The following is a 27,017-nucleotide window of genomic DNA, read 5'->3' as shown; positions in this document are numbered from 1 at the left end:
CCTGGTTGGACGGAGTTCCGCCTTCGAGAGGCAACTCCTCCTTAGAGCTGCAGTTTTCAAGCTTCAGAGTTGAGCATCACAGAGCAGCCCTCTCCTGAGACGCCTCATTCAGCTCCTTCAGGCCAGCAGCAGTTAGCAACCACATTGCGGAACTGCCGCATCTGAGCTCATTATAAGAGCTACTTCTTTGTGAAATGCTGGTAAAAATGTGCTATAAAATGGCACTCTGTGCCTGGAAAATACATAATACTGCCCCTTTAAATTATTAAAAAATAATGCCTGAGTGACATTAAGAGAATTTTAGGGATAACAATTGTGACACCAGTGGCTTCATTAAAAGTAATTCCTTCATTTCATTTTTGTTTTTGCAAGACAATCTAAATTTTCACTTTAACTGTACACAGTTTTACAGATAAATATATTTGCAGAGAATTCCTGAAAGCAGAATTTGGCTAAAGATGAATAAGAGAAGAAAATGTATTGTGGCCAATAATATACATTTTTAATGTTTGTTTTGCATCTAACAGTGAAGCAGTAACAGGACAACAGCAAAAACATCCTTTCATTGCATTTGGTATCCAACACCTGATCCAAAGAGCAGGTGAGACTACTGGGCTGGGGGGTTACAGCTTTACTTTGCCTTCATCTACCATGTAGCACTGCAACAACACTACTCCCTTTATTCCTCAACGTTCACAGGTAGAGAAAACCCATTGCATGAGAAGCAGGAGGTCTTGTGAGCAATTCAAAGGTTCTACAATATTTGATGAGAATTAAAGAAAAGGGGTATAAGGATTGACTTGTTCCAATTAAAATATAAGGAAGCTCCATATTTTTGACACTTCTGTTCCAAAGAGTGTTTATGCAGCTTGTTAAGCCCACAGAGATGTGTTAAAACATAAGCATCACAAGTGAAATGGTCTAGCAGGTGGAATGCTTGGAAAAAGGTGTGCAACAACATATTGGAGGCAAAGCTTAAGACTTTTTTCATTCATTAAGAAATATTAATAAAAAAAAACACCAACACTACAGTGTTAACTCAAGGCATTTTTTTACTCATGTTGTAGATACGGTCTAAACTTGTTGGCCTGGCCTAAATTGTACATGCCATCTGTCATTTCCCTACACAGCTACAGAGGTCTTCAACAATAACTTTGCTCTGACAGCATCAACTGAGCCAGTTTCAGGATCAACTGAATCTAAAATTAAGGTGGAACACAAGTGGTTTCCATAAACATCAACTGCCGGTATAGATGCCAGAACTTCCAAAACATAGTCTTCAAATTGTTGCACTGTACCTTTAAGTGACAGAAATGATGCATGACAATGTTTCACAAAGCATTGAACTTTTTTCTGTCAAAGTGTCAATATTTAAGAGGGAACAAATACTTCCACTGATTTTAAGTTGAGCAATAAATGAAACAGCATTTCATGATGCTACACAGTTTAACCACCAGAGGGCAACATAATGGTGCAAAAATAAAACGTTGGGTATAATTTTTGGCACAATTTTGTACAGGTCAATGCAAGCAGCTCACATCTAGTTCACAGCCAACATGTTCTCCTGTACAATACAGTACTACTGACAGAACTAAAATTAAAAACATGAACATATTCCACTATTATAAAAACAACTCTGGTCTGGTGAGAGGTTATATTTTATAATTTGACTACACCCATATTCAATTGCTTTTATAAATATTATACGCCATGTTATTTTGAGCCTGTTCCGTTTCTGTGGGATAATGACACCAGCAGGTCTGCAGGACAGATGAGATTCTGGTTTGATGGCGGCTCGGTTAGCTTGAAAGAACAAAACGTGTGTATGTTGCTGCAATGAGATACACAACAAATTGGAGTGATAGAAAGCCCAAAGGACAAGCTGACAGGCTGCCAATAGTCACACACACGTGCACATCTTTGGTCCCCTTGGTTGTGCCCTTAAAGGTAGAATAGTTTATGAAGCACTTTTAAGTATGGCTCCCCCTGCAGTCCTTTAACTGTAAGCTGGTAGTCTTCAATGGAGCATTTGGGCACCCAGAGATTCTGTTTGTGAACACACATGCTCTCTCTGTCACACACATATATACACACACACACACACACACACACACATTTTGCACATGAAATAGGTTCCTCTTCTCACTTCCTTGCATGTCCTTTGTTAACATAGGTGTGTTTTAGAGTTCATGACTGACTGGGTAACAAAGCAAAAACAAATGGCTACATAATCATACACTTTAGCATACAAATTGTTGATATTTTAATGAAGCCATGTCATACTGAGCTGAGGAAAAAAAACAACTGAAAAAAAGAGACACGTGAAGCCTGTTGCATGTGTAACAACATACCCGCTGGTTTTAACACATTCCACTGTTACTTTTCTCACGCCAACAAGCACTTAAAAGCAGGAGTTTATTGATGTCCACTACAATAAAAAAAAGTTACAAGAAGCCTTCAACTTAAAAGTACAATGTGTTGTATTAGTTAACTGGATGAGTGTGAAAAATAGTCAACTGTTTCCATCTGTGACGACAGTAGATGTGATTAGAGCAAGTACTTCTTGCAGGACTCACATACTGCCAGGTACACACGCCAAGAAACATGGTTTTGTATCAGAGAACTCCATGCCCCTCCAACTTAACTTCCCCCCCAAAAAGTCTTCTAGTTCTCAGCATGAGAAGATAAAGGCGAGTGAGCCAGGAGCATCGGCTGTGAAAGTTTCCTCCTCCTGGAGAAATGCAGCATGATGTTCTGCGTCTGTGAACAAATGAGCTTTAATGGTCGTGTCTTTTTGCTTTTTATATGACTACATGTGTGTCTGCGCGAGTACTGGCAGCTGCAGAGACAATCAAGTCAACCAACCAGCCGGTGATGGTCACATTTACTCTACTTGACTAATTCACAGTGAGCAACAGAAGCATCACATTGGGGCTCTTGTTTGTGGTCTCACCAGATTAAAACATGGTTTAATTTTCTTCTCCATTTTGGAATACGTTTGGTGGGGGAGGGGGCAGAAGGAAGTTAGCCAAGACATGGACGGTGGGGGCCAAGACTCTGAGCCTGTAGGAATGCCTGGACCACCTCTTGGGTCTGCTGGGGGGTCGTGTTGACGTCCTCCAGAGCATCTGCTACAGCAAACTGTCGGTCCCTCAGTCGGTTCCAGTTGGACAGTACATTGTGGTATTCAAACACTTTCTCATAGTTCCCCACAGAGTTGTAGAGTTTGATCAGGCCTCTGTAGTCATACTCCAGCCCACTGTAGCCTTCGCCAAACAACTTCTTCCCTGTGAAGAAAAGTGAAAAAAGAAGGTTTAATGGCAGATAACTAAGCAATGATATAGCTTTCAATATGCAACCTGCAAAAACAGGAACAAGGAGACTATGACAAAGAAATGGACTGACAGAGACAGATGGGATGATAAATGGGAAGAATAGATAGATCTAGAGTAATAGGTGAAAGGATAAAGGGCTGGATGGACAAATAAATGTGGCAGAGATGGAAGGATACATGCAATGAAAAATAGAATAAAAAATGTGAGTGACACAATAAGGCCAAGGCTTTAAATTTAAGCTAAAGATTTTACTTTCAAACCAAAGATCTCCTAGTGCACCACTTTGCAATGATTACTACCAAGGAATCATTGGGATGATGAAAAACTGTTTCTCAGATATATTTTTTACAAGCTCCATGAAATTTAAACACCAGCAAGACAAAATGTTTAGTAAGACTCCAGTGGAGTTAGAAGTCCTGGCAGGGTGTATGAACTGCACACCATCCAGAGAGTTAGGCAGTTCAACAACATTTAGCATCCTTGTTCCTTAAATGGGATGTATTTTCCAGGCACATGGTGCCTTTTTATTGTTTCCATCCTCACAGATTAGCCCTCCCTTAGGGCTACTCCATTCCGCTCCTTCAGACTAGCCAGCAGCAATCAGCAAGCACCTGGTGGAACTGTCGCATTTGCTGAGCCCATTATAGGAGCTACTTGTCAGTGAAGTAAAAATAGTAACCTCTGTGTTGTACAGGGGTTAATAGAGGAGCCATGTTGTGATGACATTCTGAAGGCAGAGTTTCAAAAACTCAAAAAGAGCAGGAATTTTTAAAGAGACAGAGACCCAATTTCAAAGCGTTGAATTACAAAGTCTATCACTATCTATCTATATTTCACTATCTATCTATATTGGATATACTCTTCAGAGCTGCAGTTTTACTTATATATATATATATATATATATATATATATAACTGCAGCTCTGAAGAGGAGATGCATCTCAAAGGTTTTTGTTTTGCACATCTGAATGGTTGCCGATGGAGATTAAAGGCTTTCTCAAACATGCATGAAGGACTCAAAGAAACACCCCAGGTATGTTTTTGATGAGAGAATGACATAATAAGATGAAGCTCAAAAAAGTACATTTTTTATAACACTGCCCCTTTAAATGATAAGGTTTCCAGACTGCATCTGTCCACCCGTCACTAACAAGAGCCAGTAAATATAGCCTAGACACTGGCTTGTCATGTAATAAATGTAACTTTAAAACCAGATCTTCAATTTCACTAAAATGTTTAATAAATTCAAAATTGAAGCACCGATCAATCCCAACAAAGATGATGTTGTTCATCTGAAACCATGTTTTCATGGTACTGACCGATAGCAATAGAGCGGAGGTAGAGCCTCTCTGCGTCCTCGTACTGGTTCATGTCGTAGTTGTAGAGGGAGGCCAGGTGGCCCACAGACAGCGCCACCTCGTAGTCCTCGTGGCCCAGGAGCTGCTCCTTGATCTGGATGGCTTTGATGTGCATCTCTTCTGCCTCCTGATGGCACATTTACACAAAAAACAGACCCAATTGATATGTAAGGGACAAAAATTATTTCTTGGGCTTATCCATCCAGTATGACAAGAGCTGCAGAGGGAAATGGGGTCCTAGCCATAATCAGGGTTTATAAAGGTGAAAGCGGTCTAACAGGTAACCTGCCAAAATCTTGAAGCTCCTTCTCCAATACACAAATACATCATACTTAAGAGCCAACAGTTTTTTATGAAAATATACTTAGATGCTGAAGTTAAAATGCTATTTTAAAGTGAAATTAAGCCTGTTGCAATAATCACACAGTAATTCACAATAAATGAAATAAAACTTGACAATTTACATTCTGATGATTGATATTTTTGTAGGAGTAATTTTGTTCATAGACTTCATAAGCCAATTTATTTATGGTTTCGGTGGTGTGTTTTTTTATTTCATTTTTATTTATTGTCTTTGTGGCGTTTTTTTTTTGGATGTCTAAAATATCTTCCACTTCTAATCTGTACATGGTTAAATTTTATTGATCTTTGAGAGGGGAAACTTGCATCATTGTTCCATTATCAATATTTTACTTGACAATTGTCTCAAAAAACAACAATTCCATCATTATTGCAATAATTTTGGGACAATTTATTATCCAGCAAAATTTGTCATCATGATAGGCCTACATAAATCAGAAACAATATATTCAACAACATGACTGCTGATTTCACAGGGTGCAGGAGAGACAGTCAGCAGATAACAAGAAGGCTAAAAAGAGCCCAGCACCGGTGCTGAGTTTCAGGCTGCCTGTGATGAACCACGCTGGACCCCAAAATGCTGCCAGCTTTATTGGAATCACTGTGATGGCGCGGATCCACCTTAGCTAGAATAAACACACTAACTGCTGTTTTAGTAATGCTAGCTATGCTAACCATTACTAAAAGATGTTTAAGCAACTTACAGTATGAACACAATAATTTTGTCTTGTTTATTTTATAGTCAATTCTTGTAATAATTGCACTCTCAGAAATGTCGTAAGATTACACCTCCACTTAAAGGAAATGACTGTTCACAGCAAAAAATCATCTGAATGACATTTTTAAAGGGAAGATTGAAATGGTCCAAATCAATACTAGGCAGGTCAAAGCTTTACACCAACTGAAATTGGCTTTAAGATTTGTGATTGGTGCATCACTCATCAGAGCACCATGTGAACCAACATAATGTTTGACTAGTGTTGTGGTCAGGCTGATCTCCTCATCATAGCATATCCACTTCACTCCAGCATGGCAAACTTATAAGAACTTTTGAGAGGAGTTATATGTTTATTAACAGAAATAATAAAAGTTATCAATCTAAATCCAGGTTAATCAGAGACCATGTCCACAACCTACCTTAAACTTCCTCATGGACTGGTAGAGCCGTCCAAGGTTGCCGTAGTGTTTGGCTGTCTGAACATTAAACTCCCCAAAAGCCTTCTTTGCCAGCTGCAGTGAAGACAGGTGAAGGTCGTGAGCTTCCTGCAGGAGGCGCTCTTCTGTTTCTTTATTGTGACAGTCAATGGCAATTTCTTCCAGAATTAGAGCTGTTGGAAACATCAAGTGAAGCGTTAATGTCTAAAGTGGTGAAAACCTCTTCCTCCATGTGAACAGAGTAGTGCTGCTTGGATAAACCTGGTAAGGGTGAAGGAGCAGGGGGGCCCAGGTTCAGTCCTGTAGAGCAGATTCCTGCAACATTTATATGCATCTCTTCTCCAACACCTGAATCATGTAAACTGCTCGTTACCAAACCTCTGCACAGTTGAACTCAGCCATTTTATTCAGGGGTTGCAGTACTTCATACTTTTTAAAGTCGACTACAATGCTCCGCTGACCCAGCAGCAGCTCTGATTTTTCTGGATGAACCAACATGCAGACTGTGGCAGTGATGGCCTCTATCAGATCCTCCGAATGCAGCTTGAACTTTGTTTCCAGATGATGTCAAACAGTATTTTTATAAGCTGCCAGGTTAGATGCTTCAACGTGCAAGGCGCCGCTCATCATTTGGATAGATGAAAAGCCTGACTTTATGCTATATTGCCGCACATTATTATTTTAGGCCTGAGCACCAACAGAACTGCGAAGGCCTATTGTAATCATAGTGTTTCTTATTATTATGATTCTGCTCCCTAAAGACAGGGCTTTTGGGGGTTTTTATCATATTCAAAAACTCACCAAACTTGGCGGACGTGTCAAGTCTGTGTGAAATTTACATCTTTTTTTTTTCTTCTTCTCCCCTCCAGGGGTCATTTGTGGGCTCTAGTGTCCCTTATATGAAAGTAGGCTGACAGGAAAGGGGGGAGGACAAGGGAGAAGACATGAGGCAAATGTCGCCAGGTCCGGGAATCGAACCCGCAACGGCGGTGTCGAGGACTCAAGGCCTCCAAATGTGGGTCGCGCTATCCCCTACACTACCACAGCACGCCCCCGAAATTTACGTCTTTTAAGGTCGTCGCAAAAATCGCTAAAGAAACGGTTCAACTATCAAAATACCCTCTGCTATGACCTTACTTTGTCGTAGAGACATGAAATTTGGTACACTTGTAGAGCTCCCCAAGACACACAGAAAATACAATTAATGTCATAGTGCAAGTCAAACAGGAAGTCGGCCATTTTGGATTGAAGTCCTGATTTTGACCCCACTTTTGCCGTTTACAGCCTACGCATTTGATCGAAATACTCCTAGGGATTTCGATTGATCGGCTTCAAACTTGTCAGTCTGTTCATAAGGCATGCCCGATTAAAAGTTATCAAAACGGTGAGTTTTCATGCATGCTGAAGGGGCGTTACCAGGGGTCAAAGTTCACCTACTCGCCATGAAACACAAAACTGTTGTATCTCCTACACAAAAACTCACAGAGGCACCAAACTTTCAGTGATTGATCATCATCGGGTGTCCTACAATACCCAATGATGTCAACAATGATACAATACCCCTAAGTGATGTCAAATGATGACAACACTTTGGGGTCACGCCCCCTGATAACAGGAAGTGTCATGTTTTACTGTGAACGGTCGCTATCTTACCCCTCTGACCTAATCAACATAAAACTGTGTCCAGAGACAGAAGACATGTTGGTGTGTTGTGGATTCTAACCCCGATTGGTTTCAATGGAGCTGGTGGGTGTGGCGCCGTGGCGAAGTGACCTGTAATGCCGTTGCCATACGTTTGGCTCTGAATTCCACAGTTTCGAGCCGAGCTGCTCCAAACTCACTAGGATGGATCCTTATCCACCCGCCGACGGGAATCCACAACAAACTTTGGTGGATTTCTCTATAGCAGTGTTTACCAACCCTGGTCCTCAAGGCACACTGCCCTGCATGTTTTAGGTATTTTCTTGCTTCAGTCCAGCTGATTTCAATTGATGACTGATTAACAGGCGTTTGTTGAACTGCAATCAGTTGAATCAGGCACATTAAAGCAGGGAAACCTCTAAAACATGTAGGACAGTGTGCCTTGAGGACCAGGGTTGAGAAACACTGCTCTATAGCACCCCCTAGAATACTTTAAATGGTCAGCCCCAAGCCATGCTTTAATCTAAAATTATGAAACTTGGTACACATGTGTATCTTGTCAGGATGTACAAAAAAAGTCTCTTGGAGCCATGGTCTAAACCCAACAGGAAGTCGGCCATTTTGGATCAAAGCCATCATTTTCTCTTTTTTACAGATGTCGTATCTGATCGAACTCGTCCTGCAGTTTTTCAGATACAGACTTCAGAATCACTCAGCACAGTCTTGAGGCATTGAAGGTCAAAAGTTATCAAAAGATTTGTCGTACATCAAATCATGTGGGCGTGGCTAAGTGTCAAACTTTAACTATTCGCCATGAAACATTGAGGTTCAATAACTTCCACATGCAAGGTCACAGATGCATCAGACTTCCTATGTCTCTCTATAGACCAGTCCTGATTACATTGTCATGTTCAATTGATGACATCACCTTAGCCCCACCCATTTCTGACAGGAAGTCACCTCTTTTTTCTGCTCTATGTCTTACTTTTACTCCATCATATATATGGATTTAATCCTGTGCAAACTGACATAAAATGATATGATGATGAACTCTGTCAATGCTAGCTGCTGGCTGAACCGTGTGGGCATGGCCAAATGGCAAATTGCAGTCCCTTGCCATATGCATATGATTGTCTCTAAATCAAACATCGATCATCTGATTGGCGCCAAACTGGATATGTATGACCTTTGTTCACCTCTAAAGAGCCCAAGAGCATTGAAATGTAATTTAACTCCACTTCGCCCCCTAGGTTATTCCATCAGCTCCTCACTACATCAGTTGATCTGGACGAGATTTTGCATGCTTCACCAGGGAGCGCTGCTGAAAACACAATACAGCTAATATCAACATAAGTCACCAGATAAAGCATCAATTCAGCTGTTCAGATACACATACATTCTCCCAAAACCTTAAACATCAAAGCAGCCCATGAAATACAGAACATTGCATCTGTAGAACACAGGCCATGTTAACATAATAATTATGTAAATATACATTGTTTTATGTTTTATGCTTTTTTCCTAATTGTGTTTTGTGGGTTAGAGTACAAAGATTCATTAATTTTGGTTAAAAATAATATAAAGTACGTCATTCATCAGCAACTATCACTGTTTAGCAAATATTTCAGTAATTCGCCAGTAGGGGTCAGTATTACTGCACCAAAGACAAAGAGATGGACAGAGAAATTGAGTTCTCAGAGAAATAACTTGCATCAGACAGAGAGCTAAAGATGATGAATAACTACACCAGTATTTCGCCAGTAGGGGTCAGTGTCACCAATGGCAAAGAGATCGACGGAGAAACGCATACTGTCCTCTCTAAATCATACATGCATCATCAGATTTCCACGTAAGTTCTTATGACTGACTCTTGTGAACTTCTAAGGAGCCCAATAGCATTAAATTGTAATTTAACTCCACCGCGCCCCCTAGGTTAATCCATTTCCTCGCTACATGGGCTAATCTGCACCAGATGTTTTGGTGCGTCATCAGAGAGCGATGCCGAACGCATCGATGTGTATCGCGTGGCGGACGGGTGCGGGAACTATGCGAGAACGTCCGCGATGGTGAGCAGGCGGCGGTGCTGGAACCCCCATGGTTGCCAATAGGCCGGAGCGGAGCTGAGCAGGGTCAGTTTTTTTTTTTTTTTACAGTAGTTGCCTTTATTTGACAGTAATCAAATACAGATCAAATCAAATCAAATCAAATATACAATTAGACTTAGACTAGTCTAAGTCTAATCCAAAATGTGGGAGACAAAAAGAGAGGGAGGTCAAGGGAACCAAGGAAGGGGAGTCAAACTCCAGACTACTGCGGTCAGCAGTCACTGTACACGGGGTGCCAGAACTAACCACGTCCCATGCAACGTCCCATTCCGGTAGCCTTTGCTGGAGTTTGCAGAACCCAATTGGTACATTATTTACATTTTTATACAATTTGAACTGTCTGACAAATTTGCCTATCTTCTGTCATCTTCTTGGAAAAATCTGTTTCGTCAAGTGATTGCAACTAGCGACATAAAAAGTAATTGCAATCAACTAGTTGACTAATTGGTGCAACCCCTAATTTTATTCAGGTTTGTTACAGCAGAGATGCATCTAAAAGCAGCAGGACAGCGACTGTCTGAGTTCTGGACCTGACGCGTCCCTCACACAGTAGGCAGCAGCCCAGCTGATCCAACAAAACTCGCCTTACCTTTGACTCTCTTGGAAGATGCCAGCAGAAGATGGTCCTCCGGCAGGATATGAGTTATAATGTCTATGGCACGTTCCGCATGGAAACTGGGGGAAAAACAAAGCATCTGATCCAAATGTGTCACACGACTCAGACGCTAGAAAGTGCTTAAATTGGGATAAACACTTCCAAGAATAGGACATGTAAAAACAAAAAGTTGTTTACAGGCTGGCAAGAAGTAGCTGTGAGTCAGAGGGACAGAGGTCACAGCGGAGCGGAGTCCACAGCCCAACACCGACACCTTCCTCTGCTCCATCATCTGTCCTCTACACTATGAAACCAGTTACAAACCTGTTAAGTGAATCCAGGTTTACTGACTTTGGTTGTATTTTTATGTGAAACTAGTTAAATTAGAATAAGTGGAGAAATCACAATGACGAAGCCACAGGAAGTCAAGCAAAAATATACTGCAAATTTGTCTGCTATTCAATATTACAACTATAGCTCCAAAGCAATCGATTTATTTAATATAATCTTAATAATTTTATCATCTCTCTCTCAATAAACAGTTAATCCACTTTCATGGGGTGTTTTCACACCTGATAGTCCAGTAGACTTGGTTCGATTAGAGATTGAAATTGCAACATTTGTTCCATTTTCAGCTGCTGCAGTTGTCTTCCAGACCAAACTGAGTGAAACCAACCAAACCATTTGAAAAGCTTGTTCACCTCCTCATCTGTGGTGGCGCTGCACCAACAACTGAAGGAAATCACATGAAAATATCTGAAAACAATGAGTGCAACTTCCTCCTTCTCAAAATATAAACAAAAATGGAGTGACGCATTCACTAGTGTGAATGTAACACACTTTGCATTCACACTAAGCACTTTGGGTGTGAATGCCGCCAAAGTGCTTAGACCATTTCCAAAAGCAGTAGAGAACTAAATGGAAGTATAAAAACATGCAAAATATTAATTGTATAGTAATAATAATTAATTTTATTTTCAATGCCCATTATATCTCAAATTGAAATCTCAAAGGTCAGATTCACATGCAGATGCAGATGATGGAAAGCTACTGGATTGTGGCTACAGCTGCCATGGGTCAGTCTGACAGGGGCCAGGCTGTAATTTTGCACCATCAACCATCCTGACCAACACCAGCAGGAAAGGCGGCTGAGGCGTCTTACCCAGGAACACAAACGGCGAACGCAGGCAGACCAGGAATCAAACTAGCAATCCGTAAATTGCAGGGTGAACTTCTACCGCCGTTGCCAACATGAATTTTGCAGAACAAGTCTTTAAAAGTGCATTTTGTGTTAGTTTTAGTTTTAAAAAAGAAGCTTTATTTAAACTAAAAGTATAATTAGCTTTTTCTTCATTTTGCAAGTCGATGGTCAAAAACCAAAGTATTTTGGTGGAATTTTAAGTGAAAGTGACTGCAATAAGTAATAACGTTTTAGGGCACAATTAATTTTGATTACATGGACTTGGAAAAGAAATAATGACGGAGCATCGAGCTATGTCAGATTGAAATTTATCAAATAAAGGTTAAAAGTTAACCTATATTAGCCAAGGAATCAGGAAATGTAATTTCCAGATATCTAATACCTGACCTATGAGAACTAAAGTCTCCAGCCTGAAACAAAGTTCTGTCAGAGGCAGTGCTTCAGATTTGTTTCTTTTATGAAACCAAGCCGTCTTTCTAAGCAGGATGCGGATATTTCTGATGATCCTTCTTTCCTGTTCAGGATCAACACCTGCTTTTTGGATTTGGATTTAGGTTTCTGTTCAGAAGTTTTGTTTTCGGCAACAGGCATCTCAATTTCTTTATCGGGCGGGTGCTCATTTTCCATGATTCCATTAGTAGGTGGATTTTCCTGCATTTGCTCCACATTTGTTTTATGATTTGACATTTCATTAATCTGTTCGAGAATATGCTTTTTGGCCAAAGGCAGTTAACTTTATATCCCTATATATTGGAAACAAGCTAACAGTTTTTAAAAGGGCAGGGAGGGTGTTCAGATTGTGAAACCATCCACAGTCCACATAAAGCATCAGCTTAAGATCCTCATTGTTGATTCAGACACCTGAAATCTGAGTCCCTGCATATTTTTGCTGTTTTTCTCTGGTTCCAAGGTCAGAGCAGAAAGCATTGGGCAGCCCTACCTAGTCCATGATTTTGGTTCTTTGATGAGTTGTTACTGTTAATGTGATCACAGTATACATTCAATCTCACAACATGTTATAAATCTATATAACGTTTTGTCCACTGCCTCCCTATACCCTGTATAAATCCTAGTAGCCTGAATCTGTATGACATTTTCAAACTACCCTCATTAAAGCTCTGGCTTTAACACCGACATCTTCCTTAACACCTAAGAGCACAGACTCTGAAAACGTGACTCATCATCTTGTGGTTTGACTAAAGGAAGCATGTGCAGAACAGAATCAGATGGCATGGAAATTCTTACTATTTATTGTACTCACAGAGCATTGTCGAATTTCCCAGAACTATACTGGTGGACATATGAGGAGTAAGCCAAGTCTTCATGGGCTGAGGCAACATGGATGTTCTTCCCCCCAAACACAGACTGTCGGATGTCCAGGGCGGTCTACAACAAGTGCATGCAAAAGGTTTGCTCAGACAAAGTCAGTCAACAGTGAAAAGTTAGCAGCCAGGAATGCTGAACATCATGCTTACCTGGTAAATAGCAACCGATTGGCATATGTTGTCCACATTTAACAAGTAAAAGCCATAATCGAGCAGTGTGTCAGAGTACTTGGGATGCTTGTGTCCAAAATGTTCTCTGGGAGGTAGAACACAGAGCATCACAATGCATGATAAAGACTCGAGTTTTACTCATCTGCACTTGCTTGTTTAACACAGCAGGTTACCTTGCTAGAAACACTGCATGTTTGATCAGCTGCTCTGCTTTCCTGAACTCCCTCTTCACCACACAAGCCTGGAGCAAAGAGATGAAACAAAACGTATTCTCAAGTAACACCATGGTAATGACATAATAATGCAACTTTAAGAATGTCAACTGACATTCTTAAAGGTCAATATACTTTAAATTCTAATGAACATTTAAGACTGAAACTGGAAGACAATTTAAATATCCAACAAAGATAAACAAAACAACAGAAACAACAAAGTGAATTATAAAATCTCTTTAAACAAAATTGTTCTTCAAAAAATGGCTGGTTAAGTGCAATGCACCAGACTAAAGACTTTTATCATCCAGTTCTTGGTAGAAAAAGAGAAAAACAATAAATCATGGAAATTATTGAGCTTGTGTTAATTAATCATGCAATTAACTCATTTATTCCTTATTGTGACATGCCCATTCAGGCCTATTGGGCCATTCCAGTGTAAAAATATGCTTTGATCTAAACCAGTGTTTCTCAAACTTTTTCAGGCCGAGGACCTCTTAACCCATTCAACAGTCACGGACCATTTAACCTGAAATTGCCCCGTGATAACATCTTAATATATAATGCAACCTGAAATGAAAAAGCCATGAACAAGTCTACTTGGGCATTTTGAGCAATTTACAGATTCTGAAAGTGTCTAAGTTTTCCAATGATGCCAAACACATGGAAATAAAAAAATAAGTTGTTCATTACAACTTATTCAATTGTAATCATTAAAATAATTAACCCATTTCCAGCAATTGTATTTATTTAATTTTATTTAATTTAATATTTTTGATTGAATAAAAACAACAATAGTTGTTGACCTGAAAGCAGAGCATAATAAAAAGTCATAAAAAAAGGAACAGTTCTGACTAACTGAGTCGACTCCTACCACTCACCTCATAGAGTCGTTCAAAGGAATCCAATCAGTAGTGAGCAACATATTCAGCAGCTGTTACTTAGCTTCTTCCTCTGACCATACAATATTCCTGGAGTTGTTTCCTTTCCACCGGTACCTGCAGCTTTTCTTTTGAGTAACTCAGTTATAAGCTAATTTTCCATCATTATTTTTAACACAATCTTTTGGTAAGCTAGCTGTAGTGTCGCACTTTGAGCTCCCGTCATGGCAAATAAACGGTTGTTTACATGCGGTACGTCGCAGACCGCTAGGGTGGGCCCACGGACCACCAGTGGTCAGGAACCACAGTTTGAGAAAGACTGATCTAAACCATTCCACAGTAGCTCTGGGTGTATGTTCAGGGTTGATCTCATAAATCAGAACTTCTAACAGTGTATCCATTTGAATTGTCATGAGTTTTACTCTGTACAACAATGAATAAACCAAAGTGAAACCAGTATATAGTGCTGGTCTACTACATAAATGCAGAATGAAAACCCACTGAAATTAGCAGAGGTGGGACCAATTCACTGTTATGAAAGTCTCAAGTCTTTGTCCTCAAGTTCAAGTCAAGTCTCAAGTAAAGACGGTCAAGTCAAGTCAAGACAGGTAAAAGTTGAGTCAAGTCTCAAGTCGGGAGCTTGAAATTTCAAGTCCATTCTAGTCGTCGAGTTGTTTTTTTATTTAAACAATGTTCCAATTATGCTAAATGTAAATAATAGACCAGGTGTTCTTTTAACATCAAACACGCAATGCACTCATTGCAAATATAGCACAGTGGCTAAGAATTTGGATGTGATGGTAAAATAAATACCTGTCAGTCCAAGTAGGGTTAAATCTACAGCCAATTTCACATCTCAGTATTGATAAATACATGTTGCCTGAATCAAACTTGCCAGAATCACTAACCAAGAAACAAAATAACGTGCTGCACACTCAGAACTACCCCACAGCATTATGTTCAGGATCCTTACAATTGTACAATTTTTTACTTTTACTTTTTTACTTTAAATCCTGTTCATTTGATTGGTTGTGCTGCAGCTTACACACACATACGGAGTGTAGAAAAACAGAGGGACGGTCTGCGCTTGTTAATACAGAATGAGTGAAATGAATTAATGGGGCCACTTTATAAATAATGTGTTTTAAATTTTAAGATTTTGAGTACAATATCAAGTCTTTTCAAGTAAACTGCGTCAAGTCAAGTCCCAAGTCAATGGTGTGAAAGTCAAAGTCAAGTCCGAGTCTTTGAGCATTTTTTCAAGCCATGTCTCAAAACTTGATTTTGATGACTCGAGTCCAAGTCATGTGACTCGAGTCCTCACCTCTGGAAATTAGTATTAGTATACTGACAAAATGCATAGAAGTTTGATGAGTACAATGACCTACTGCGTGGAACTGTATTTGTCAGCCAAACTGAGGTTTACCTTGGATGCTTGTCGGAGAACATCTACGACTACTTTGACAGGCAGCCCTGGAGTAATTTCCTTCATAGCTTCTATACACCACCTGTATGCCTAGAAGATAACCAAGAAATCAAAAAATGAATTACAGAATTTTCAGCACAAAAACAAACAGTGCCATAAGCTGTTAAACATTCTTACCTCATCATAGTGGCTTTTGGCAAAGAGCAAGGCACAGAGCTCGCCGTACAGAGCCGCCTTGTTGGCCTGGTGGCCATGTTTGGCTAGTTTATCCATGTAAGACTGAGCAAGCTTGAACGTCTCCTCCCCAAGGTGGTACTTGCAGTTGCCGTTGCGGACATGAAGCAACCTTAAACAAGAGAAGGAAGCTTCAACAACAATCAAGTCTTTCTAGTTTTTTCTTCATTAGCTGCTGTGTGGTCCATAAAGGGATGTGTATGGTAAAGACCTGTGGTTTAACATTGAAAGAGCTAGTGTGAATAGTAAGAGTGTCAACAGCCCTCCTTGATTTTAATTGACTTTGAAAGTATTTCTTTTCATACAATTTCTGCTGTTGAATTATTATATAGTATTTTAACCCATTTAATAAAGTTACTTCCACAACCCAACCTTTTCAGTATGTTAAACAGATAGGGCCATTCAACTCCAACAAAACCTTTTTTGCGCCCAATGAAAGAAGAGCTGAATCATTATCATTCTTTTTGAGCCAAACAATATTCAGCATTAGCATTAGCTTTCTGCATTCCACCTCAAAGATGCTAATCTGTCAGCATATGCTGTTTTGCTTTCTCACTTACATTTTAGGGCGCTTTGCTGTTATAGGCATTATTCCGCGCTCTCTAGCAATTTAATTTGTTTTGAAAGGAAGGGACTTTAGAAAAATTTGTTGACACAAATAGCAGAGCAGTGGAACTACATCCTCTCACATAACCGGAGGTCCGACACTATCCAAAGGTCTTCAGTTTTGATCATGAGTTTGGATTCCCGGCTTATAAGAAAATTACACTAAAATGGGTCACAACAGCCCATCTGTCCATTTTACAGGGTATTTGTGGGATTTTTGCAGCCTTGCCTCTTCCCTCCAGACACTTTCACAACCTTTCCCTGAACATGTGGTCAAGACACCTCACATAAGGACGTTATGAAGAACAATACTACAAGTGACAACAACCCATAATAAGAAACCCACAAAGCATTCAGGATGAGAGGTGGAACATCCTCAAGAAATGAAGTAATCCACATCCATCCATGAAAGCACTCAGGATCATCTGACAAAGGGAGCTGCCATAGAGACATGCTAAATGACATCAATAGTCAGCAACAGGAAATAGAGACATCCAAAGGTCCAAAATTTTTCTTGTCTGACAACGTAAATAAAAACTACAGATAACTGTAAGGGAAACTCATTTAAAACAACTGTAGATGACAAGCTCTCAGGCTGTTGTAGGACTCACCTGACGCAACATTCCACAGCTCTGTAACAGTGGAGCACCTCACTGTGGAGCGTGCACAGCTGTAGGCATGACAAAAACACTTTCTCTGCATCGCCATACCAGCCGGCATCTGACAAAAAGCCACCTGTAAACAAAGAGGAAACATTACATCCAATCATTCTGCACAATCATTCTAGACATTCTTGTTTCATTCATCCATCCTTCACATTAGTAGTAGTGGCATAGGACATGTGATGTACACAAACTCCTAGAATCTAACTGCCATGTTCCATCCAACCCCTCTCAGTGTATCAAGTGTGGAAACTTTACCCAGCACAAAGCCGAACTGGATGGCCTTCTCTTTGACATGGGCATCAGACTCTGCAATGTATGAGCAACGACGGCTGAATGAGTTTGCTAGAACTGAAGCCACTTTCACTCCGTGGTCCATGAGGGCCTGGAAACAGTGGTGCAGGAGGTGTCTGCCACAGGGACAAAAAGGGAGGTTAGCACCTCACTACAGGCATCGATCAGGGCATCCATTCCTGAAAAGTTGTCCAAAGCTTAAAACATTTGTAGTGGAATACTGATTCTTGCTGGAATACATTCTTCATATAAGCACCACCATACAGATATTTACAATGTAAACTAAACTGAAAATTATAATTAATAGAAGTAAAGGTTTTATAGCATCCATCTGTGTGTAATTAATCCATATTTTGATCTGGGTCTGCTCTACAATGACAAAATCTATGCCTGAGTCACAGTAGACTTTACCACTCATTAGCAGGGCTTCGTGAAATACCATTAAACTGTGAGAGGAAAGCTGACAGAAACAGAAGCAGCTAGGAGAAGAGCAGAGTGATAACAGGGTGGAGGAAGTGAAGGGTTGATGGTGAGGCTCTCACCGTTTGTCTGAGGCTCGGAGCACTTTAGCGAACACCTCCAGCTCACAGAACTCTCCTCCCAGCTGGCAGAGTCTTCCCTGCTGGTACAGCTGAAACAGAGACATGGGGATCCATAGTGCACTATGATCACAAACACATGAACTTGGGATGAACCTGATAAAATACATTTGGGGAACAACATGGTGGACACTAGGCCACAGCATATCATGAGCAAGGTCTCGGGATTATTTTGGGTGTTTTAATGATTCTTTGGACAATGTTGTCTGCTTTCATGAGTTGAAACAATACAGAGTTTGCTGATGTCTAATCCGTATCAGAATGCAGTGAGGTGGAACTAGTTGAATGCTCAATAGTGCAGCCTTCACAGTGCACCAGCAGCCACTGGGTGAACTCACACACAGTCCATTTGGCTTCTTCTTTAAAGTTAAGAGATATGATTTTGTAAATTAAAAAGCTGTCTTCTCAAAATTCTAAATGATCATATAAATGTTATGGTGGTCCATCTGTAAAATCCCATTCACCCCCTTTGGCAATTTATACTGCCATTTCATACGTACATGGAGTCTTTGTGCTCCTTTATATTTCCACATATTCCTGGAACAAACCATTTCTAACAAAACGAAGGCATCACATATCAGTTTCATTTCTTTTAAGTATTTAGGAATTCTAGAACTAACTAAAAATGCTCAAATCTCATAACATGATTTAATTAGGGCTGAAACAAATTGTGATGAATCAGTTATTGAAATAATTTTAAACCAAGGAAACAGACTGACAAAAGGCCATTTTTGAACAACTGACTCAGCGCAGTAATTAAGCCCAAACTGTACAATATATACATTTTAGATTTAATATGAAAAACCTTTGTTTGGTAATAGATCTTGCTGTTATAGCTGAATTCCGTAAGACCTTTTCTATTTCTATTCCATTACTGTCCTACTGAGAGCTCCTCAAGAGGCAGTTTTAGCTTCACCTGGTTCAGATTCTGTTAAAAAAAAATCTCCTACTAAGCACCTTTTGCTCTATAAATATTAAGCGGTTAATTAAAAAAAATAGTTTAACAGATCATCTCCTACACTGTATTGATTTATTTTATTTAAGTTAAGCAGAAGGAGCTGAGCTTTTCACATGTTGCTATTAGAAGGATTTATTTAGCTGCAGATGGATTGTTTGCTACACATGACCAAGTGCTCACTATTATTTTATGAAAACATGTTCAGAAATATAACCAGTTCTGTCTCCTAAAAATCCCCAATATTAGTCCCCTATATTAGCACCTGCTTATAGTAATTTTTATCAGAGCTATAAGATCACGTCATATCCTTACAGTTAGCAAAATACAGAAAGTCATTTAACCAGTCTGTCAAAGAAAATTCAAACCACTGACAGCAGGAACAAAACATCCAGTGACAGATGGCTTGATGTTGTACAAAACATGCCAAACTAAAAAGACACAAAATGGCTAAATTAATCTTACATTTGTTGCCATCTTTCCAGGCAGGGCTCCATTCTTGATTCCAGCTATACAATGACCATACTGCCACCTTTAATCTCATAGTAGCCATTCCTTTCCACTGCGCTGACTCTTTTTATGTATTACAGGCTGCATCGATTTTTACTGACCAATTAAACATAGCTGACAAAAAAAAACAAAAAAACACAGGAAATATTTTGGGACTCTATTTACTGTGATTGAAGAAAAGTCATTTTTGCAATAATTTTCTAATTTGGGGTCAGTGAATGTGGTAGAAAATGGTAGAACCTACTGATGCAGCAATCATGTGGAAGAAGTCTGACAGAGATCCTAGTTAGCTTCTAAAATCAATTCTGCAGGAATTCCAGCAACTTGACCTCAGGCTCAACTGCTCAGTTTGATCATCAGCAACAGTTTTTGTTACTCCTTAATGTGGGACTATAGAAAACATGGACTCCTCTTGAGAAACACGTGGTCTCAATAGCTGCTATGTTCATTCAGCTTCGGAGACCATAGAGGCTCTGGCTCCAGCTGCAACCTTGTTTGTGTCTGGTGGACTGGCATATTAGTAATCCAGTACGTTAATTTTAGTTCCCATGAAAATGCTTGTGTGTCGATCCTGCTTTTTATTGGTTTGGCAACATCTTCTATTAGAGTTGAAATCTGAAGTTGTAAAATTGATACTGTTGACATTCTTAACCATCAGCAGCACAATAAACACAGGCCTTACGTTTCCACATTATAGTGTTGTTGTGTTCATTGATAAATATGCATATTTATCCGACTGACCTCCAAATAGACCATCCAGACTGTTATGAACAAATATTGTTTGCTGCTGACCTGGAGTCTCAGGACTGTGATCTGAGATTGTTCATGATGAGATCAAGCACAATTTAATGAGTACAGCTTTATTTTGCTGTCATCAGCAAATTCCTAGAGGTGCTGGGAAATATCACTGCAGTTAAGTACTGCTTGATAATGCCGCCTTTCTGCTGGCTAGTTGGTTGCAATCTGTCAACACTTGTCCTGTAATGAGACACTTAAAGTAAAAAATACACCAACACTTCAGAGAATAATTGTGTATTTGTGGAATTTGGCATTTTTTTGACAAATGAAAACAATGAACTAAGAATAAAGTATAAACTAAAAATAGTTGACCCAAATCTATAAAGCCCCAGTTCTACAACCAGTCCAGATTTATTAACAAGAACCTTACCCTTAGTCTAGTGAGGCCTAGTTATTGGGACCCAAGAAAAGAAAGAGGCTGGTAAATGGAAAAGTTTTCTCCAATTGAAAAGTCCTATTTTCATGCAGGTCCTCTTATCTAAAGTTGAGGGCCAGCTGCTAATCCTGAAAATCAGGGTATGTAAAAACAAAAGAAACAAAACAAAACCCTGCTGTCAGTCTGGGTCAGTTACCCTTTTGTTGTAGTATAGGAACATTTTTAACATGACACTTTCCAGCCTACTGTTAACTAGGTAGATACTAATGCAGCACATCAGCCTCCAGTGTTGGTCCCTTTCCCCTCAGGCTGCTGAGACTTTGGTTTCTGAAGCCTACCTTATATAAAAACGTAACATAGCAACACTGTTTACATGTCATTGTTAAATAAATCAGTAATAATCTTAAATAATTTCATTACTGACATTCGTCCAAGTAGAGAGAGAACAAGGTCTTAAAATAACAGTCAACACACAGATGTATAAACTCCACTGTTTAAGATATAATGTCATGTTAGGAGTTAGTTTATTCATTAAGGCTAAGCTTGTTCCCTTTCATGCCATTTTTCACTGTATATGTTAATCTTAGTCTTTTGTACTGGGCTATGGTTAGCAACAATAGCAGCTGCTCATAGAAACCCAGTCCTGCTTGTGAGACACACCTGAGCGCCATGTCAGCTACATCTCACCTTGTAGTAGACATCGAACTGGATATTTTCCGGTAGCGAGCGAATGTCCCTTCTTGAACGACTGTAGTTGTCCACCACAGCCGAGATAGCGGTGTTGTACAATGTTTCTGGGATCCATTCGAGCTCCGCCGCAGCCATGTTGTTTCTCCAAAAAGCCCAGCAGCTACAGCCCTCCCCAACTCTCTCCTACATTCGCTACCTTACTGCGACCAAAGCCCTTTCTCCGTGAGTCCTCATATAACGTTCGCTATGTGGGGAGGATAGAATCAGTCGTGATACCGACAGGTCACTGCTGTAGCTTCAATTTCGCTGTGCAAATTCCCTTCATCTCCGATGTTTATTCGTCAACCCTTCAGCAGTTCCGTGCCCCCTTCCAGACGCAAGCATTTTCAGCCGCTGACGCAATGACGTAATAGTGCAGTCGATGAAAACGGTGAGCTCACTCCTTAACGGTCAGCCGGAAAACGACTCGAGGAGACGTAATTTTGAGCGTGGAGGGAAGAGGTGTAGAAACGGACAAAATTGTCACCTATTTGTTTGTTTTTCACTTATATAGCTATAAGAAAAACCATATACAATGTACACGGCTTTTCTGGCCAGAGGGAGTAAATGTGACAGTGTCACAGTAAACCAAATAATACAAGGCAGCGCAATCTCAGATAGACCTTTGATAAGATAAATATAAGATAAAACAAACCTACAGTTGGTTAAACACGGCCCATAATACGTGCTGTGCTGTTCAGCAGATTCAATTATTTGATTCAATAAATCTAAACATTGTTGTTCTGGGTACCAAAAGTCCTTCGAGTCATAATATGACCGAACTGGGATTACGCTGCTTTAAAATGGATCGTAAACTCCGCCTACATGGAACTCCGGTTCCCTCGTCGGCTAGTAAATGGTGCTTACCCATTCTATTTAACTCAGAGATTGAAGGGGCTGTTTTTTTACACATATTATATTTTTAAATAGGAAGAATAAAGATAAAATAATTGTAAACGCGAAACAATATGGTTTTTGGAACCTTTAACAAAAGGCAAATAGACCTAAATCTTCTTTTAAGTATCCTAGAACTTAAAATATGGCAATATCCTTCATTTTGTTTTTGAAAAAACACCCGCTCCTCTGTTTCAGGCTAAATCAGTTGGCAAAGACACCAGATTGATAATAAAATAATTTGTGCTTAAAGCAAGATCTATAACCTGCAAGCAAAGGTGACAGGTTAGAGGGGAACTAGTGTAGTCTGGATATAAGGTTCAATGTATAAACCTTTTAGGACTAGATGCTGTTGATCCACATTGAAGGCTGTTAAGACACCAATACATCTAAAATCCAGACAGTGAAGTTTCTATCTGTGTTTATGATGCACATGAGTACAATACTTTGAGATATGCTTTGAAAACAGTTCAAGTGGCTTTGTATTATTATCAGTCTAAAAATGAACCTAAAACTTCAAAAGATAATTATTTTTACCTAATTAGTAATCCCAATTACATACATACAGTCAGGGCCGTGCAGAGACCTATGGAGGGGCAGGGGCTCAAATTTAGAAAAGGGGCACATTGAACAAAAACTCCGTACAACAACATAGCAACAACCCATATTAATCAAGAATCTAATTGGATCCTACTATATCATTGCCATCATGCGGGGAAATGCAAAGCAAATCTAGTCTATATTTTCCCCAACAGGTATAAAGTTTCTGTTTCTGCTGCTGACAGTCCTGGAGGGCTGAGCTGATCTGAGACTGTAGCTGTTAAACAGACCAGAGGAGAGAAGGTCGCTTACGTTATAAAGTTATGAAATAAGCAAAATTGCTGCCATTTTACTAATGAAGCCCTAATAATATCTATTTTACCTCTACAACAACCTGGCTGCAGACTGATTTATAGATCCAAAAACTCAAAGGGGTTAACTCTATATAATAGTTTGATGTTAGCATCTCTGAGATCTAGAATTATAAGACTGGGATATAAAGGCAAAGAAAACTCAGTAGCTGCTGGTAGGGGCCATTCAGGGGCCTCCAGACACTCAGGGGCTTCCAGACATTCAGAGGCCTCCAGATATTCAGGGGCCCCTAGAAATTGTTTAATTGTAACACAGACCATAGATCTAAACCTGTAGCATCATTTATAGAGAATTACAATGTTGTTACATTTTATTTAATGCATCAGCTGAGAAAGATAAATAGTACATTTAGGATTTAATTAGGAAGTTTACTTTGTAACATTTTAAAGAATCATCTTGATAGTTTGATTGTTGTGTTACCATGGCTACAATATGCTGTAATCTTTGTATTTGAATTGGGTTTGTTTACAAATACATCACAGCAAATAACCAATAATCAGTGATTGATTTTAAACTCTGCCAATAAACCTGGTCTCCCTCTCACAGATTCACCTTATCTATACTGCTCAAAAAATAAAGGGAACACTTAAACAACACAATATAACTCCAAGTAAATCAAACTTCTGTGAAATCAAACTGTCCACTTAGGAAGCAACACTGATTGACAATCAATTTCACCTGCTGTTGTGCAAATGGAACTTTGTACAGAACAAAGTATTCAATGAGAATATTTCTTTCATTCAGATCTAGGATGTGTTATTTGAGTGTTCCCTTTATTTTTTTGAGCAGTGTATATTTAAACATGTTAGCGATGCTGAGGTTCTTAGTAGGACGGGTTCCGGAGGGAGGGGGGTTCTGTCTAAGGCCCCGTATTACCTTGGGCCGGCCCTGGAGGAACAGCTGCTGCGATGCGCATCTCTGGAATCTACCTTTAGTCCCTGTCAGTCCACCGATGCTTTGGGAACATTTTGATTCATTTAGTTGTGGCATGTTTGGCTTTATGCTGCGGTTCTAATTATTGCTCCAGTATTTTCTCTGATGTTTATTTTGTGAACTCCAACTGCTCTGGGCCGAATCTTTCTTTAACACTTGAGGTTCTGCAATAACTTCTATTTACAGCCGCGAACCTCCAGCCCAGATCCCGTCAGCAGCGGCTTTAACCCGCCTGGTAGAAACGTTAAGGAGAACCAGAGCAAATAGTCACCAGGTGGTAGGTACCTGGTGGTACCGGGTGGTACCGGGTGGTACCGGGGCTTTGAGCTGCGTCGCAGCTCGCTGTGACAGTCGCAGTATCGTGAGTTGCATCAGGATGTCTGATAGAAAGACATATTCTCTATATCTTTCGGTGGACCGACTCAAGCTGCCTGTAGCGAACCGGGCATTTAGCAGAATGATGAAGTTAAAGTCAGAAGTTTCTCTGCAGCCGAAGCGTTTCTGTGTTTAGTGGCGAGGCGGGTTTTTTCCCGCTATTGTGAGGACGATTATGAAACTATAAATAGAAACAGTTTTTCTAACGTCAACATCAGACCTACGTTTTTATTCACAAACCAGTGTATGAAAAAATATTCTTGCCCATAATTTGATAGTTGGAGGGCACAGAACCGCCTCCTCCTCCTCACCATGGACCCAGAGTCTGAACAACATGGAGGCTCTGAGAGTCATTATTAGTAGTGGTAATTAAATTATTAAAATAAAACATACTATTGACAACATGTGCAAAATTATAAATAAAAAGCAAGAAAATTTTAAAACACAACAATACAAGAGAAATATTTACATATGGTTACAGTTCTGTTTTTGATATAAGTGGAGTTTTGTTTGTTTTTGAACATACATAAACTGGTATAGACTTTAAATTGACAGGGAGTGAGCTCCAAATTTCAGATCCTCTAATATAGAGAGTAATTTGAGCACAAGTGGCTCTACGTTAGGGAACCGTGCAGTAGCCATTTAAAGCTAATCTACCTTTGCATTTTCTGCACAGGACTTGCACAGGTTGGGTGCAAGTCCGTTTAAGTCTTTAAAAATCCATTTTAAAAAGTTGTGACTTATAAAATTTAAACAATCCAGGATACCAAAATTAGAAAGAATATTACAGTAATGAAGTATTATTAGCTTCTGATGTAATGCCTTTAAGGCCCAATTTTAAAGACTTTCCAGTAATTTGAGTATAGTTTGGTTAGTTTGTAACCAAACTTGTTGTTCCATAAGACAAATGTGAAAGGATCATTGAGTTGCAAAACATCTCTGCACAGTAGAGCGTTAGACATTGTCTGATAATTTTGAAATGTATGTTCCAACAGTTTTGTGGATTCTATCAATATTGCTCTTAACTGAGCATCCAAAATTATTCCTAAATGTTTCTCATGTGATAGTTGTTCAACAGAATCTCCACTGATTCGAATGTGCAAGGACTGTAAGGGTGCTTTCTTTTTTTGAAAAGCAAATACACATTTTTTGTTCTTTGTATTAACAGGAGTCATTTGGCCACGACGACATTCTCTACAAGCTGTTATTCAGTATTTCACTGACTGCGATACTGCTTTAATCCCACTCATAAATAATATTATCAGCATACATTTGCAGGTTAATTTCAGGACAAATTTCAGGGAGACTATCCTTTGAGGGGATTCCTGAAGATAGTTCCTTGATGAATCCCTGTTTCAATTTTGATAAAGGAAGATTTACTGTAATTGATGACAACACATTGTTCATGTTCTTTTAAATATGACTGAAACCAAGACAGTGACAACTTAAATTCTGAGAACTTTGAAATCAGTAAATTATGGGGCACCGTATCAAAGACCTGTTCTAAGTCGAGGGAAACTGCACCAGCAGTTTGCTTATTTCTCATTGGTTTTCTATAACACATATCTGTTTGAACTGACTGAAACTGTGATGCTCAGTCTTTAACCAATGACAGAAAAAAGTTAGCTCATCATTTTTCTGATAAGCACAAATATTGTAAAATATGTCAATGCAAGCTGAACCTTTTAAAACCCTCATAAGACCGGAATTATTTTAAAGCCAAATGGAATATGTTTTTGTAAAAACAAAAAAAACAAGCCTACAACCACCACAAAAAACCCACCAGGTAATAATTAAGATCAGTGACCCATTCATTTTTTATTTCAACTCAAGAGTCCATTGTGAAGCATTATTCAGGGTTATTGACTGAATAAACAGTTCTAAAGGCAAAATCTGCAATAGAAAATATGGCAAAACCCATTTGAAACAACATGACTGTAATAAGCAGTGACAATAGTTAAAGTTAGTTTTTCACCAGTTTTACAATTTGGTGTTTACAATGTTAGCCTGAAACTGCTATACCAACATTTACACACATATAATAAGCAATGTAATTATTCTGCAAAAAATGACATGACTACTTAATAAGGTTCTTTAGTCTGTGATTAAAAGCAGGAAATAAAATCAAAGTGTAGAGATGCAGTGAATTTTGATAAATAAAAAAAACTATAGTCATTTGCAGTAAGAAAACAGAAAGACATAAAAGGAGACTTAGTTCTAGGGACTTTCAGTTTAATAAGTTGGGAGGAATGAGGACTGTATCGTCAGGGGGATTCTTGTTGTAGTAAGTGATTTAAATAATGAGGAGAAAGATCTAGTTGGGTGCTATATAAATGAACAGGAGCCAGTAGATGTCACAAGTCTGCAATGAAAGCT

The 27,017-nt window shown here is 39.4% G+C and overlaps 1 protein-coding gene across 1 annotated transcript; it reads right to left on the bottom strand.

Annotated features, from left to right (window-relative positions):
* Positions 1-1,034: 1,034 nt before the first annotated feature.
* Positions 1,035-21,880, bottom strand: appbp2 (amyloid beta precursor protein binding protein 2). The gene is made up of 13 exons (XM_005807731.2): positions 21,486-21,880; positions 18,103-18,191; positions 17,525-17,676; positions 17,216-17,339; positions 15,942-16,110; positions 15,765-15,854; positions 13,419-13,486; positions 13,225-13,330; positions 13,011-13,135; positions 10,543-10,628; positions 6,190-6,380; positions 4,654-4,819; positions 1,035-3,287 (listed from the first exon to the last, which is right to left on the bottom strand). The coding sequence occupies exons 1-13, from the start codon at positions 21,621-21,623 to the stop codon at positions 3,025-3,027; spliced, it is 1,767 nt and encodes a 588-aa protein (XP_005807788.1). The 5' UTR covers positions 21,624-21,880; the 3' UTR covers positions 1,035-3,024.
* Positions 21,881-27,017: the final 5,137 nt, after the last annotated feature.

Source organism: Xiphophorus maculatus, chromosome 18 (genome assembly GCF_002775205.1).
Source record: "Xiphophorus maculatus strain JP 163 A chromosome 18, X_maculatus-5.0-male, whole genome shotgun sequence".
Classification (NCBI taxonomy): domain Eukaryota; kingdom Metazoa; phylum Chordata; class Actinopteri; order Cyprinodontiformes; family Poeciliidae; genus Xiphophorus; species Xiphophorus maculatus.
The sequence above is the reverse complement of the archived record's forward strand: the minus strand, read 5'-3'. Positions and strand labels throughout refer to the sequence as shown.

What these genes read in the sequence shown, in the direction of transcription:
- appbp2 (XM_005807731.2), bottom strand. Translation starts at nt 21,623, where the DNA reads ATGGCTGCGGCGGAGCTCGAATGGATCCCAGAAACATTGTACAACACC. An exon ending in CCAGTTCGGCTTTGTGCTGG is followed by an intron (nt 17,340 to 17,524) that starts GTAAAGTTTCCA and finishes CTTTGTTTACAG; the next exon opens with GTGGCTTTTTGTCAGATGCC. An exon ending in CATGCAGTGTTTCTAGCAAG is followed by an intron (nt 13,331 to 13,418) that starts GTAACCTGCTGT and finishes TCTACCTCCCAG; the next exon opens with AGAACATTTTGGACACAAGC.